This window comes from Haliotis rufescens, unplaced genomic scaffold (genome assembly GCF_023055435.1).
Source record: "Haliotis rufescens isolate VD_foot unplaced genomic scaffold, xgHalRufe1.0.p SCAF_15, whole genome shotgun sequence".
In the NCBI taxonomy this organism is placed as follows: Eukaryota; Metazoa; Mollusca; class Gastropoda; order Lepetellida; family Haliotidae; genus Haliotis; species Haliotis rufescens.
In genome coordinates this window covers 30,442,287-30,458,920 of record NW_025963835.1, presented here as the reverse complement: position 1 = coordinate 30,458,920, position 16,634 = coordinate 30,442,287, and the positions used below count along the sequence as shown (strand labels likewise).

The window sequence follows — 16,634 nt, the reverse complement described above, 5'->3', positions numbered from 1 at the left end:
TTATTTATAACATTATGAAAGAATTTGTGGCCAAAAATATGCAGAGGGAAGAGACCAAAAACTCCGAATTACGCATTGATTGATTAATGCCAGGCTTTAGCCCGATTGAGCGACTCCTCTTGCTGATGTAGACATATTGTACGGTGGCACATGTGGTGGACGGAGTTCGACTGGATCGAAGCAGCAGTTTCAAGAAGACCGAGTGACAGGAAGCTCCACCCTGCGTGTAAGTGTTTTAGTAGGAACGATTACAGTTGCGTGGACTCTCCGGCGCCGAGAAGTGACTGACAACATCATCTTGCGCCTGAAAGTGTGTTCGCGAAGAGGCTGTAGATTACGTGGTCAAGCTTGGTCGATGACCAGAGCAAACATGAGATGGGAGGCTGTATCAGTAATAACGTTTACTTTGTAATTTGGAACTTTCCCTCGCAGACAACATGTGTGTAACAGGGGCAATATGCCTTCAATGAGATGAGCACTGAAGGTTAGAAATTAATATTTTGTTTTCAGTAGTCGGATCGGCACAACATATTTGGGGACCCATATCTGTTACATATCTATGATGACCCATCCCGTAGATCCGTGGTAGAATAGGTCTTCAGCAACCCATGCTTGTCGTAAAAGGCGACTATACTTGTTGTAAGAAGCGACTAACAGAATCGGGATATCAAGCTCGCTGACTTGGTTGATGCATGTCATCGATCCCAATTGCATAGATTGATGCTCACGATATCAATCACTGGATGGTCTGGTCCAGACTCAATTATTTACAGACCGCCATCATATAGCTGGAATTTTGCTGAATGCGTTAAATGACCAAACAAACAAACAAACGAAAAAAACAAACATACATTTAGGCCTGAAGGCTAGAGAGTTGCATCTTAAAATTACCAACTGTATCACAGTGAGCTGAGTAACAATGAGAAGAATTAGAATAAATATTGTCAAAGTTTAGAGTTGGAAGATACATGGTCACTATAAAAGCCAGCATGCAGTGACTTACAGTGAATGGTAGTGGTAGATCTACCTGAAAGTACAGTATCTCCTTCTGCAAATAGTCAATAAGTGCCAACACCAAAAAACAGTTGTGCTACTGGGAGGGTGGACAAGTATCAGTAGAACGTATTTCAATATTGGCTGCGGCCATATTGCTTGTGGAAAGGAAGTGTGTCCTAACAAGCTCCTTCCCAGCGCGTGACACCTTCGTTACACTCTCAGTAACATCGCTGCCACCAGTGTGGTCACGGCCATTTCAAGAATCTTGAAATTTGCCCTCCAACCCCATATGTAGTAACGTTTATACTTTTGTTTCTGTCTTTGGGAATGCCATCATATTTCAATTTGAAAAGGTTTATGACTGACCATGTTTTCCAGATGAATTTACTTTGTTGTTTTGATAATCAGATTGGTTCGAGATTGCAGACTAACGGAAAATCAACCAACTTCTCCCTTACATTCTTACTATATCAATAACATGATAGTTTAAATGAAACAGAAATTCAAATTGACAAACGAAGAAAGTAATTTAGCATCGATAAGTGTATTCGGCGTCACGACAGTCGTCACTTGTTTGTAAACATAACGGTCATTCGGTTGCCAGTTCAACTCCAAGCATGGTTGTGGCCACCTATTCACAGTGGGGAGTTTTGACTGGTGGCAGCGATAGTATAGAGAGCTCCGGGAACATTCTATCGCTGTGAGGAGCTTGGTGTCCTAATAGTCAAGGGAGACAACTCTGAAACGGCAAACTCGCCTCAAGGTAACATATGAAACAGTAATGGTCTAAGGGAGACAACTCTTGCTTAGAGTTAAAATATGTTTTTAAAAAACAAAATAATACAAATATCTAATGGTAAAAATGGTAGTCCACAAGGAAATGCTGCTAGTCCTTCCTGAATTTGATGAGTTTTGGACTTTTGGTCTTGTTCTCTTTGGCAATGAGTGAGTGAGAGTGAGTTGAATGAAGCTTTGAACAGTATTCCAGTTATATCATGAAGTGTCAACTTATATGTGGATGAAAGCCAGAAGTGATACAAGTCTCAGACATTTTCCACTTTGGTGATGGTGCTGACAAACCAAGAAACATGATTGGGGTGAACCAGGATTCAAATCCACAATCATAGGTTTCTGGTGTGCCCAGGGGACGCAACTCTGCACAGCGAATTGCAGCACCTTAGATGACTAGGCCACCCTTGCTGCCTGGTGGTTTCGCACTATAGGACTTCTATGGGAGCAGAAGGTCGGGGGTTTGATCCCTGGCAGCGTCATACCAAAACGTTAAAAGATGGTACTTTTTGTTATCCTGCCTTGCACTTTGCATTAAGGGGCTAAAACAAGGACTGGTCAGCTCGGAGTCAGTAAACGTGTTGGAGTCGCTATGTAAGTGCAATAATATTGGATGCGACATTAAACCAAATTTCACCTCACTCACTCACTCACTCACTTGCTCACTCACCATCCAGGGCTGTATATAATGACATAAGTCCATAATTTCAGTAATTCCTGATTTTCCTTGGTCGATCAATTTTGATCAATTTGATCAATTTTGGACATGGGCCATTGCGCTCACTGTGATAAAGGCACCTGTTCTGGAAGGGGTCCCCCCCATGGATGACCTGAGATGCAACTGTGCTGACCTATCATCTGCTATAGGTGCCTCCTGGCTGGTCATTGATCATCAGGGATTAGTGACTTTCCGACATGAGAAGTGGTTTCTCACCTCGCCCCTGTACTGATGTGTTCTTGGGTTGCCCCATCTTCTCGAGGCAAGAGAGTTAACTGACTATAAAAGTCCAGTTTCCATCCTTGCCGAACTAGGCTGGTATTATGGAGTTACATTTTGGCTGAACTAACGAGTCTATGCATAGTCCAATCAAAATCACACTCCGAAATCGGAATCCGGTTCGTAAACTGTCGTGCAGATTTCAGTCGATTGCAGGATTTGCAACACATGTGTACTGCCAACTCGTTGTCAACAGATATTTTCCAAATCTTTTCATGTTTTTAATCAAGGTGCTCACATGATTTGATGCATTTTGCGATGTAAGACCCGTTTTATCACAATATAGATCTTGATTATCGATCAGATCGTCCTGACTGAGCGCCACCATTTTGTGTGAAGCAAACGCAAGTGATACGAGAGGTGGAATCTGATTGGTCCACAGGAGAGGCTTAGAAGGGACATAACTGGTACTAGCCACTTGTGGCACTACGATCGAGCCCAGTAATTCCAGCCTAGTTCGGCAAGGGTGGAAACTGGACTTTTAAAGTCAGTTAACTCACTTGCATCGAGAAGATGGCACTTGCCCCATTTTAATGGTGAGATCCAGGAAGATTTTGAGGTTTTCAACTGATAAGTTGTTTACAAGATCGTTTAACTGTTCGTCACCCACCAGTGTTTTGTTGTGATAGGTGATTGTGCTGTTTCGTATGCTTCAAATGTTTCATTGCTTGAATTTGTATCACACAAAACAACATTCAAAATGTAAGAAACAGGTTGCATTTAATTCATTAACTTTAACAAATGCAATAAGTCAACATCAATGAGGGCGAGAATGATTATTTACAGTCCGCTGTCATATGGATGGAATATTGTTGAGTGCGACGTTAAACAACAAACAAACAAACATTAGCAAGAATTTATCTGGGCAGGCATATTGGGAAAAAATATTGTCAGTGATAGAAATTGGCAGTAGTCCAATAGATCTAGCCGAAATGCAAAATAATTAAGGTAACGCAAGGACTAGTATAAATTTGCCTTTTTTTAGGAATTTGCTATATGTTATTATAAGGACTAGTGGACTAGAAATGTTAGTTTTTTTCGCTGGTGACCCCTGAAGATCCATGGTAGAAAAGGTCTTCAGCAAACCATGCTTGCTGTAAAAGGCGATTATGCTTGTTGTAAGAGGTGACTAACAGGATCGGGTAGTCAGGCTCGCTGACTTGGTTGATGCATGTCCAATTGTGTGGATTGATGCTCATGATATTAATCACTGGATTGTCTGGTCCAGACTTGATTATTTACAGCTGGAATATTGCTGAGTGCAGCGTTAAACAACACACCAACCAACCAACCAACCAATCTTTCACTGGTCATGTTCCTATACATGTATCAATTTAAGGTACCGTATTCGATGTAATAAGCGCCCGGGCACTCTCAAAATTAGAAAGGGGGCTCTTATTTAAATATAATTCTGGTGAAAAAAAAAACAGAGAAGAAAGATCCTAAAATTCATGGTTTATGCTAACAGCCTGAAATGAAACAAAAGAAAAGTCTGTGTGTATTATACACGACAGATACATTTTCCAAAAATAATTGCCCATAATTAAGGGTGCATAATGGGTGTGCATTATACACGAATAAATAAGTCCTGTGTACATTTATCAATCGGAAGGGGTGCTAACTGGGATTGTTCACTTCTAATATATCAGCAAATATCGCAGTGGGCGCTTATTAGAGCGGGGCGCTTATTACGTCGAATACGGTATTCTAACATTGCAAACTAAGTCACATTTTAAAGGCTGTAAAGCTTCAGGTAAAAAATATATGATAACCTGAATTGGGCCATCTTCTATCCATAAAGGGAATAAATATGAACCTTTGAGAAAGCTTGAAGAAATCCCAGCTTACTTATGACTATCATAGACAGAGATCAGATCGACGTAGCGTGTTATATCCATGATTGAATGTTTTTCTCACTATATTTCAGACAGACAATTCTTCTTATTTTTTGGGAGGGCATGGGTGGTCTTTAGAGGGTTGCACCTTGCTGTGAAGAGTTGTGTCCCTTAGTAGTGACAGGATCAGCTGATCCTTAGTTTGAGTCCTAAATTAACCTGATTATGATCCATGTCCTGTAGTCAAAATGGCAGTCCTTGTGGGATTCACCAAAATATGTAGCATCGTCAACCTGTGTTGTGTTCCTCCCACATCAAGCAACACGGTCAGATTTAAAAGTTGTGTACTGGAGCATTGAAAACAGATACTATAGTCTTACAGGGCCTGAAAGTGTGGGTGTCCAATATATATTCACTGCCAAAAGAAATGTGAATACCTTACATGTTGGCTTATATATGAAGACTTACTCATATTCAAGAGATATTAGTTGGTAGGATGCACAAACGACCATACTGGTATGTTGTGTGAACCGACGCTCATCAACGCATCACATGTGACATTGTAGAACCATGACCATTTGTCTCGTGCAGGATTAGCCTGTAAAGTTTGGAAATCATGTGCAGCATATCATAAGAATACAGTCACTCGGTGGTGACATTTGCCTGATTGTTAGTTTTGTCATTAATTGGTACACATTGGAAATATCCTTTGTTAATGTACATTCTTCTCTATATATTTCTATGGTTCGCATATCTTTTGTATTTCTATATACACACTATGATATATGATGTAATATGCAAAGTGACTTTTATCCCAACTCATTGTTATCTACTTGGCAGATCCTGGAGGAGGAAATACAACTCCGCAGTGTTCTTTCAGCAAGGCGGTACAGCGAGGAAGTACATACTCAGTATTGAAGTGCAGCTCGTATGTCGCAGTCTCTGTTAATCAAATACCCTTCACTGTGGTCAGATTTATAGGATTGTGTTGAGCAGCATATAAACAGCGTTAGGCAAGTCATGTCTGACAACCTACGACTCATAACGGAGCATTCTACTGATGTAGAGAAAGATGGGATGAATCTGGACATCGACCACCTCCAGAGTGCTGCAGAGGCAAGACTGACGCAGCCTGACATACAGTCAGGTGATATTGTGGTGAATCTCCAGGATTGCAGAGACGGCATCACCACGTCAACTGATAACCTAGCTGGGCCTCTTGAAACTTTTGCAGCTATTGAAACCAATATGGAAAGTTTAACATCAGGTGGTATGCCCGCTGCTGAACATGCTGCTGGTATCAGTGACATGGATGGCACAGAGGACACAGGACATAGGCCTTGCATCAGCAGCAGCAGGCTTAGTGTGTCGTCTGTAATCAGGGCACCTGATACAAATAAATATTCAGGATGGTTCCAGTGCTCAGACTGTGGACAGAAGGTCAAGGGGAAGGCAAAGTTGAGGTCTCATGTGATGCTCCTCCACAATGGAAGCAAGGGTTCCTCAGTGACTCAGACAGTGTTGCAGAGAAAGACATCTTGGCTCAAGTGTGGAGTGTGTGGAGAAAGAGTCAGGGGAAAGAAAAATCTCAGCTTGCATGGCTTCTTCGCCCACAAAGGACAGACAAGAATAAAGAACATTGTTAAGAAAATGAGACTTTGTTCATCGATAAATTCTGCTCATAGCACCGTGGTGACAGATTCCACAAGTCATTGTAATAATTCTGTTACAAAGTCCAAGACAGATTTTAAACACCTCAGACTTGGACCTTGGTTCAAGTGTCGGAGCTGTGAGCATATTTTCAAAGGAAGGTCACAGCTACAGGAGCATGTTCGACTGAAACACCAAGATTTGAATCCAACTCATGAGGTCCTGCCAAGCATCCCCAAGGTTACACACTGTCCCAAATCAGATCAAAGTCAAGGATCGGTGGACAGGAAATTGATGGATGATGCTGTGCCTGAACTTGTCCCAGAATGCCCAGTTGAAAATCGGAATGTTGAGTCAGGTCTCGGCTTCAGTGAGCAGGAATTGTTACGTAAAAAGCATAGAATTTGGTGTCAATGTGACCTGTGTGGAATCAAAGTGAAAGGGAGAAAGAGACTACAAAGACATCTTAGTGAATGTAAATGTCGACAACAGAGTTTGCGAACTGATCTTGGTGCATCTGAGGCTTCTTGTACCGTGAAGCATTGTTCGTGGTTCAAGTGTAAACATTGTTGCGGTAACTTCAGAGGAAGAAAGACGTTTATGCAACATACACTCCTGTGTATGAAAGCACTGGAAAAAAGCACAGCATTGTGGCACAAGCTCTCCCACTGGAAACAGTGTGCCTGGTACAAATGTACCGGATGTCGGCTCTCATTCAAAGGGAAGGAGAGAATCAGACTGCACGCCTATGAATGTCTCACTCAGACTCAGACGGCCTGTCCCAGCATTGAGACTGGTAGCCAGACTTTTGAAAAGAGAAGGTCAAAACATAGCTGCAAATGGTGTCACAAAGAGTATCAACGAAGGATATTTTTAGAGAAACATATGAGTAATTGTAAAGGGAGATTACAGGAGGGAAATCTTTCTGAGCTTCAAGAGAGTGTTGAAGATGTACGGAGCAGGAAACACAGACTACGACAAGAGCAGGGTGAAGGATGTCAGGTAGAGGATGGTAGTGTTCCTGATGGACAGGATGAATCGAAGGATGAATCGAGGTCACTCTCAGATCGTCAGGCATGCGATAAAACAGATGTGGATATTGATGTCGCAAGTCAACAGACCTTGGTCTTTCTGCAAGATGGTTCATGGTACAAGTGTGAAATCTGTGGCCAGAACTTGCGAGGGAAGGAACAGATGAAGAGACATTCACATGATCAGAAGAGTAAGAAAACTGAAAATGAAAAAGTGGAATCTGAATTCCTTAGAGTTGGAACTTGGCACAAGTGTAAAGTGTGTGGGAAGAAAGTGCGAGGGAAAAAACAGCTGAAGAATCATTCACATGATCAGAAGATTGTGAAGCCTGAAGACAAACAACAGGAAGTTCTTGATATCCCTTGTTTGGAATCTGAATTCCTACAAGTTGGTACTTGGCACAGGTGTAAAATCTGTGGGAAAAACATGCGAAGCAAAGAACAGGTGCAGAATCATTCACATGATCAGAAGATTGTTAAAACTGGAGATGAAAAACCAGAATGTCCTAGCGCTAGTCCACCATGTTTGGAATCCAATTTCCTACAAGTTGGAGTTTGGTACAGCTGTAAAGGCTGTGGCAAGAAGTTACAAGGCAGAAAGCAAATGCAGGCACATTCACATTCACAGCTAATTGACAAGAAGGTTCTGGGGGACAGGTTGGACAGTGACATTCAGAAAGCTCCTGTGTCTTTGGAAGCTGACTTTGTTCAAACTGGTAGTTGGTACAAGTGTAGATCATGCCTTGTGCGGTTCAGAGGCAGACACAATGCAGAGGTGCATCATCATTACAAGAGCAGCCTAGGAGATGGTAGAGAGGGCCACAAGGAGGTGCTTCCAGAACATCAGCCAGAACTTAACCAGCATTGCGGTGTTTCACAAGGACAGGAGGTCGTTTCATATCATGATGTACAACCAGCCAGTCACGAGGCTGGGCAGGACATGCACCAATCAGAAAGTGATGTGCAAAGAAATGGAGAAACTGTGCAGTATGTGAACCAGACAGAGTCATCAACTGTCCCTGATAACTTGTATGTACGGGACTACATTATTAAGGCTGGGAAGAATTGGGAGTGTAGGATTTGTTCAAAGATGATAAGGTCCTGGGTTGGTTCTTTCAAGCATGTGAGGAGCCATTTCACACGGACTACACTAGTTTGCAGCGTTTGTAACAAGTCATTTTCGTCATCTTGGAATCGCAAGAAGCATGAACAGAAACATATCAAAGGAAATACCTCATCAGCCCTGAAGAAATGCAATCTTAAGAAGTCCTCTCATTCAGGTTCTCTGCAAAGGAAAAGTATGGATCCCTCAACTTTGAAGAAAAGAAACAAACAAAAATCCTCAAAACCAATAACAGCTTCTGACTACAGTCCTACAACTAAGGTGCTAAGACCTGGACTTGAGGAAGCTGTTGATCATGAAGATGGGGCTGAGAATGAGCTAACCATGAGGAGCTGTGACGTGAACCCAAGTTCCAAAGAATCTTTGTGGACATCATCTGCAGGGAACTCTGCTGCAGGTGCTTATGTGGCAGATGCTTACGTGAAAGGGGCTTCTGTGACAAATGCTTCTGTGACAAATCCTTCTGTGTCTAATGCTTCTGTGACAAATGCTTCAGTGACAAATGCTTCTGTGACAAATGCTTCAGTGACAAATGCATCTGTGACAAATGTATCTGTGGTAGATGCATCTGTGGTAGATGCTTCTGTGACAAATGCTTCTGTGGCAGATGCTTCTGTGACAAATGCTTCTGTAGAAGGTGCTTCTGGTGTAGATGCTTACATGAAAGGGGCTCCTGTAGTAGATGCTTTTGTAACAAATGTTTCTGTGAAAGGTACTTCTGTGACAGGTGACAATTTGGAAGGTGCTGCTGATGTAGATGCTGTAGAGGGAGCTGATGAAGAAACACCAACTCTGTCCTGTTATCGGACATCAGAAGATACATCTGGACCCCTTTGTTCTGACAAACGAGACAAATGGAACAAGAAAAAAGCTTCAAAAGGAATGAGGAGAAGAGACAAAACTCTGACAGTCATGTATCTAGATAATGATTCCGCCACTGATGTCTCGTTGGATCAAAGCTACAATTCAGATAAGGAGATGACCTCAGAACTGTGTAATACAAGTGAAAATGAAAGACTATCAGTTGAGGATGTTGAGTGTGACGATTGGATACTGTTTTCTGAGTATGAGGATGATGGTCCTCAGGAGAATGTTTGTATTGATGAATTGTTTGAAGAGCAGCAAAATAAATCGGTGTCTGATGGAACAAAGGTTTGTAGTGATACCGAGTATCAGAAGTTGTATCAAGCATTTTTAGATATGTCCTCAGAGATGAATGGGGACCCACAAGTACAGAAGAACAACAACCAAGAGCATATGGACGTTGTATCCATGAATAGCCTTAACTTGAATGTTGGCTTGTCTGATGAAATTGATCATTGCCATACCAAAACATTGCTGGAAAGGGCAGACACTCCCTCTCCTGTTGGTGAGGCCATAGGCTTGAATGGGTCACAGTTCAAAAAGGATGCTATGGTCCAAGACACAGACTTAATCATGACTGACATCTGCAGACACCCAGACATGGCTTGGAGTGATGATGAGATTCCTCCAACTGAAAACCCTGTAGACATGAGCATGGATTATGAGACACACAGAAGGAAAGAAGGAACACTGAACATCTCCAGAAGAAGAATTTCACAAGATGGCAACAAGAGGTCCAAAAGGTCACTGATTCATTCTGAGATGTCTGTGTTGCAAGAAAGATTTGATTCCAAGGATTCTGCAAAAGTCAAAAAGAAAAACTTTTCAAACAGTGTACATGGTAACAAAATTGCAACAAACACTAAATGTAAGATGAATACAATTTGTAAACCAAAGAAATGCTATGATAAGTTTAGGTTCCAACTGATGACATCAGGAGATGGTGCGAGATGGAGGAAACGGAAACAAGTGGCACCAAAGCAATGTGCAGGTGAAATGGGTTATACACAGATTTCTAATGATGGCAGAACTCTGGAAGGTCATGGTCGCAAGGCCATTTTGCAATGTTCAAGAACAAGTTCTGGACAGATGGTCTTCGGGGAAATGTCAGCTCCTGTTATTGATAGAAAGAAGCCAACTCGGTATAAGACCGGGAATGAATTCTTTCTGCCAGAACAAAAGATGTTTGCTAAGAGACAAGAAGAGAAAAGACATTTAAAAGATGGTTTGGGTGGTGGTGACACTGTGTACGGAGGTGGGCAAGGGAGGTCAGTGAAGGATTCCTGTAGGCAAGTCTGTGACAGATCTGCAGACAGAGGTGGGCAAGGGAGGTCAGTGAAGGATTCCTGTAGGCAAGTCTGTGACAGATCTGCAGACAGAGGTGGGCGAGAGAGGTCAATAAGTGTTTCCTGTAGTCAAGTCTGTGACAGATCTGCAGACAGAGGTGGGCGAGGGAGGTCAGTGAAGGATTCCTGTAGTCAAGTCTGTGACAGATCTGCAGACAGAGGTGGGCGAGGGAGGTCAGTGAAGGATTCCTGTAGGCAAGTCTGTGACAGATCTGCAGACAGAGGTGGGCAAGGGAGGTCAGTGAAGGATTCCTGTAGTCAAGTCTGTGACAGATCTGCAGACAGAGGTGGGCAAGGGAGGTCAGTGAAGGATTCCTGTAGTCAAGTCTGTGACAGATCTGCAGACAGAGGTGGGCAAGGGAGGTCAGTGAAGGATTCCTGTAGTCAAGTCTGTGACAGATCTGCAGACAAAGATCAAGAATCCAGGCAGGGAAGATTTGTCTGTTCACTCTGTTACAAGGCATTTGCTTCGGAGACGGTTGCTGTTGATCATCTGAAGCAACATTCACGCCACAGGAAGAACAGAGCGAGAAACATTCGCAAGAAAACCATCTTCAATGTCATGTTCAAGAAACATTGCAGAGTTTGTCAGAGAGTATTTTCGAATCAAGTAGACCTCAAACGACATGAACACAGCCATTCAGTGGAAGACACAGTCGGGAAGTCGAAGGATGTGAGGTGTGAGGTCTGTGGGGAGGTGTACAGGACACAGCTGCTCCTGGACCAGCACAAGGTCGGCCATCAGGTGTGGCTGAAGTGCTCTCACTGCAACTTGTACTTCGCCCAGGTCACCGAGCTGCATCAGCATTGCATGGTGGCCAGACACTTTGTGTGTGAATGTGGGGAGGCATTTATCAGTTATGCTAAGTTGGATATGCACAAATATGACTGCATGTACACTAACTAAGAGTTAATACACTACAGTGAAGCTGTGTTAATCTGGACGGCTGGGATCTATGTAAAATAAACTAACGTAGTGTACTAGCAAATTCCTGGCATGACAAATCATTGTCACTTTACTGTCCTTTGTATGTATACATGTAAAGGGTAATTGTCTGTAAAGCGAGGTTTCTGGATTGACAAGGTCCAGGCTAACCAGGCTTCACTGTGTATGAATACCAAAATCACTGTTTAAGAGCCCTGCTCTTACAAGCATCCCTTGAAGATAAATTCGCAAGTAAACCTTATGATTAAGGTTAAAAATTTACATGATGGTCTGTATTTTCTGTTATTATTGCAGAGTTATTTGCTGAAAAAGCATTGTAGAAGGGGTACATATTGCCCAGTTACTGTTATAACAATCTGATTAAAATCAGATCTTAGTTCTCGCTATCGCTAAACAAAGATCTGAGGACATCCCATTACGGGTCACATCAGAATGACCTTTCATCCGACCAATCAAAGTGTTGCTTACCAGATCATGAAAGTGACAGTCAGAATGTGTTTTCTAATCATGCAACCTCGGAAACTTTAACACGGGGTATTCCGAACGACAGTTACGGCTCATTCCGTCAAAATTATCTTCCATCTCTCGCTTCCGTGGGATAAACATTTGAACGGAGGAGGTGTTGCACAGTACGTGGGAAGCACTGCCATACAATTGCAACCATATATTCTGGATGTTCGTTTGTTCAGATTTCAAAATCTTAATCAAGAACTGTGTCAACATATTTTTCAAGCGTAAAAGTCGCCAGGTTGAAACGACTGCTGTAAGGCTCAGGAAAGCTGCTTTCTAATTGGCTGATGTCCACTTCATGTTAGTTGTTTCAGTGGTCGGCCAAAGTTCAAGAAAGGTCGTTCAGATGAGAACCATAATGGGATGTCCTCAGATCTTTGTTTAGCGGCAGCGAGAACTTAGATCTGATTTTAATGAGATAACTGTTATAAACATGTGTTATCTTCAGCTATGTTTGAACAAACTTTGTTTTTTAATGTACTAGTCTGCAAATACTTTCTTTTAAACAGATTTAATAAGACCCTCCCTTTGACAATTTTCTAAGCACCTATTGCTCTTATTGCAGTGAATACAGTACTTGTTGACCAGTAATGTAATGTTTATGACCAGCAATGTGTGAAATGTTTGGACCATTTTTTTTTACACTTCAAATTGAGAATTTTGTGAACACAGATTCAAGTGTCAAACTGCAATATGTCAACTATTGTTGCCCTTCAGAAGTGTCTTTCCTTCAAAATCAAGGCAGAAAAAATCTTTAACGAAATTACTTAATTTTTAGCTCACCTGACTGAAATGCAAGTGAGCTTGTGTCCTTGCTTTTTTGTCCGGCGTTTGGCATATGTCATCCTTCAGTTCATGCCTTGTAAAAGTTTTTTTCTGCCAAGCCATTGGACCAATTAAGCTGAAACTTCAGCTATTTGTTCCCACCAATGATCAAACCTCAATATGTCCAAGAGGCTGAATACGAATTTCAAAATGGCCACCACAGCAGCCCCATTCAAACATCTATATATAGCCACTACTCAGTTGTTGTTTTTTTCAAAACATTATAAAGTTTGGTACATGTTCAGTTAGTAATGGGGTTCTACATATACTGAACAACAAAAGTTCCTGTGACATTGAATAAAATTTAATGCAAAGTTATGTTTTTTACCAAGTCTGAAATAGTTTGGGTTTGCAACAGATAAAAGACTCCTGTAAGTGTTCAAATGGTTTAATTTGCCATACTGACTTCAGAAAAAGCGTGATTTCATAAAAAACATGAACATGCCAAAAGTCAATTTACACATCAATAGCGTGTGTGTCCACCTCTGGTTGCGATGTAAGCAACACATCTTCGTCTCATGGAATAGACCAGGGCCCACTTGCACAAAGCGATCTTAGCGCTAAGACTATCGTAAGCCTATGTTAAAGTATGGGAGTTACGATCATCTTAGCGCTAAGATCGCTTTGTGCAAGTGGGCCCAGGTGTCTGTGGAACACGTGGTTGACGTCGAAGGCGCCGATCCATCTCATCCCACATGTGCTCAATTGGTGAGAGATCAGGGGAGCGAGCCGGCCAAGGGATGACATTCACGTTGTTTTGTTGAAGAGAATCCTGAACAAGTTGAGCAATATGAGGCCGGACGTTGTCATGTTGAAAGGTAATGCTTGGGCCATGACGATGCAAAAACGATGATTTCGTCGCGGTAGCGCTGTCCATTGAGATTTCTCTCTACCACTATCAAACAGGTCCTCTGTCTTGCTGTAATCCCACCCAATACCATACCATAATACCGAAGGTCAGGGATGCTTCTTGCAGTCACTGTTGCTGGCTGGAATTGATTTCTTAGGTGTGATGTACGAATCCAGCTGTCTTGTGGATTATTGGTTATGCGTGGCCTGCCACTCCGAGGATGGTTTCTGACTGCATTCGTCTGTTGCCAACGTTGCCATAAACACCAAATGGTGTTTCTGTGGACGTTAAATTGTCTTGCAACATCACTTTGACTCGATCCTGCTTCAAGCATACCAATGGCTCGCAGACGCTCATTTTTGGACAGGCGTGGCATTTCGTAATGTTGAAAAATTGCGTAATTTTGTTGTTTTTCTGAGTGGGTGTTGTCAGCACGATGCTAAACTATGCATATGGAATCCCGTTAACGCACATGTTTTTATAACCTTTCTTGGGTAGTGAAATGCATGGGGCTTGCATAAAAGTCAACTTTTGCATGGAATGCATGCTTTTCTGTAGCAGTTGCATTTTTGTGTCTTGATTCCATACATGTACTGCAATATTGAAAACCAAACTTTACTTGTTTGAAAAATACACTAAAATATTGATGTCACAGGAACTTTTGTTGTTGAGTATATTTGTTTTGTACTTTGTAATATTTACAATTTGAACCTGTATTTGACTTTTGCTATTTGACCATGCTTCTGAATTCCCTCACAGTGAATGCACTCGCACAGTAAACATTACTTCTTCAGAAACCACTTGTTCAATGAAACTTCACATGAAACTTGTTACCATCAATGATGTCCCGTCAAGATGTTTGAATCCGATTTTAATATGTCTGACATTACATGTGCAATTTTATACTACATGTAATGATATTTGTTCACTTAGTTGTAAGATTAGACACATTATAGTTGACAGATTATTCCAGATTTGGAATTTTGACCTTGTCATCACAAGTTTGTTGTAGTCCGTGAACATACAGTTTAGAATAGGTCTTCCGTAAACCATGCTTGCTGTACCATGTGACCATGCTTGTCGTAAGAGGCGACTAATGGGATCAGGGAGTCAGGCTAGCTGACTTGATTGATGCATGTCATCGTATCCCATTTGTGTAGATCGATGCTCATGATGTCAATCACTAGATTGTCTGGCCCTGACTTGGTTATTTACAGACCGTCATGATATTGCTTTAATATTGCTGTGTGTGGCGTTAAACAACAAACAAAATTATGCAGATTTGGCTCTGTAAACTTCTCTGAATTTGTGTTGAACTTTGGCTCATATATTGCTTATTATTTATTTATATTTTTCAAATCATCACATTTCATTGTTTACCCGTGAAGATTCCGGGTAGAATAGGTCTTCAGCAACCCATGCTTGCCGTAAAAGGTGACTATGCTTGTCGTAAAAGGCGACTAACGGGATCGGGTGGTCAGGCTTACCTACTTGGTTAATGCATGTCATCGATCCCAATTGCGTGGATCGATGCTCATGATATTAATCACTGGATTGTTTGGTCCAGACTCGATTATTTACAGACCGCCGGGGGGCACGGGTGGCCCAGTCGTCTAAGGCGCCGCGATTTGCTGTGCAGAGTTGCGTCCCTTGCGCACGCCAGAAACCTATGATTGTGGGTTCGAATCCCGGTTCGCCCCAATTATGTTTCTAGGTTTGTCAGCACCATACCCGTGCTCGAGGGTTTCACCGAAGTTGTAAACGTCTTAGACCTGCATGACTTCGGGCTTTCCTCCCACATTAAGCTGACACGTCGTGATATAACTGGAATAATGTTAAAAGCGGCGTTAAACCCAACTCAGTCAGTCAGTACAGACCGCAGTCATGTAGCTGGAATATTGCTGAGTGCGGCGTTAAACAACCAACCAACCAACATTTCATTGTTAGTTTTTATGCAGACAATATTTGAATAGCAATGCTGACAGCATCTTTTGCTGATTGACTGTCTTTCTTAACACTTTGAGGGGTGGTTGGGTAGCCTAGTGGTTAAAGTGTTCCCTCATCACGCCGAAGACCCGGGTTCGATTCCCGACATGGGTACAAAGTGTGAAGCCCATTTCTGGTGTCTCCCGCCATGATATTGCTGGAATATTGCTAAAAGCAGGGTAAAACTACTCATTCACTCACTTAACACTTTGAACTGTTAGATCCAGGTAAGCTACAGTGCTGTGGCACTATTTCTGTAAATTATTGTGGTAGTAGGCATCTTTTGATTGCTGCCTCAGAGGTTGTTAGTTGGATCCTCGTTATTTTTTTGTTTCATGACATGTGTCTCTTCTTGTCTTTGGTCGGGTAATGGTCAGATTTGTCCCAAGATGAAGATGACTCGTTCAGCATTTTATGAGAACAATGTGTATCAGCTGTTGTGTTTTCAACAAGTTACTTGGTTTGAATGTCACTGTCAAAGATAGCAACTATTACAGGAACAGAGAATTTCCCAAAACAGTGGGCACTTCAGGAGTAAGACTTTCCCCACTAGTTTCAAATTCTTTCATTTTACAGTATTCTAATTTTACTATTCAGTTTTGGCATACAGTTCTGAAGCTTTCAGATGTAACCTTCTTACCTGAAAAGGAAGTAGGTGATTGTCGACATACATCATTATTCGTAGAAAGTTTTTCATGAAGTGAGGGGGCACGGGTGGCCCAGTCGTGTGAGGCGGTGCGATTTGCTGTGCAGAGTTGCGTCCCTTGGACACGCCAGAAACCTATGATTGTGGGTTCGAATCCCGGTTCATCCCGATTATGTTTCTAGGTTTGTCAGCACCATACCCGTGCCCATGGGTTTCACTGAAGTGGTAAACATCTGAGAC

General features: G+C 42.1%; 1 protein-coding gene across 2 annotated transcripts; it reads left to right on the top strand.

Annotated features, from left to right (window-relative positions):
• The first annotated feature begins 135 nt into the window (after positions 1-135).
• Positions 136-12,052, top strand: LOC124131924. 2 transcript variants are annotated; one of them, XM_048396447.1, is made up of 3 exons: positions 136-226; positions 5,458-10,540; positions 10,604-12,052. In XM_048396447.1, the coding sequence occupies exons 2-3, from the start codon at positions 5,638-5,640 to the stop codon at positions 11,536-11,538; spliced, it is 5,838 nt and encodes a 1,945-aa protein (XP_048252404.1). In that variant the 5' UTR covers positions 136-226; positions 5,458-5,637; the 3' UTR covers positions 11,539-12,052. The 2 variants fall into 2 exon arrangements, with proteins under 2 accessions (XP_048252404.1, XP_046351413.2); XM_046495457.2 differs by having other exon boundaries at positions 5,458-12,052.
• The last annotated feature ends 4,582 nt before the right edge of the window (positions 12,053-16,634 follow it).

Bases quoted from the DNA above. Each gene is read 5' to 3' on its own strand.
- LOC124131924 (XM_046495457.2), top strand. From the start codon at position 5,638: ATGTCTGACAACCTACGACTCATAACGGAGCATTCTACTGATGTAGAG.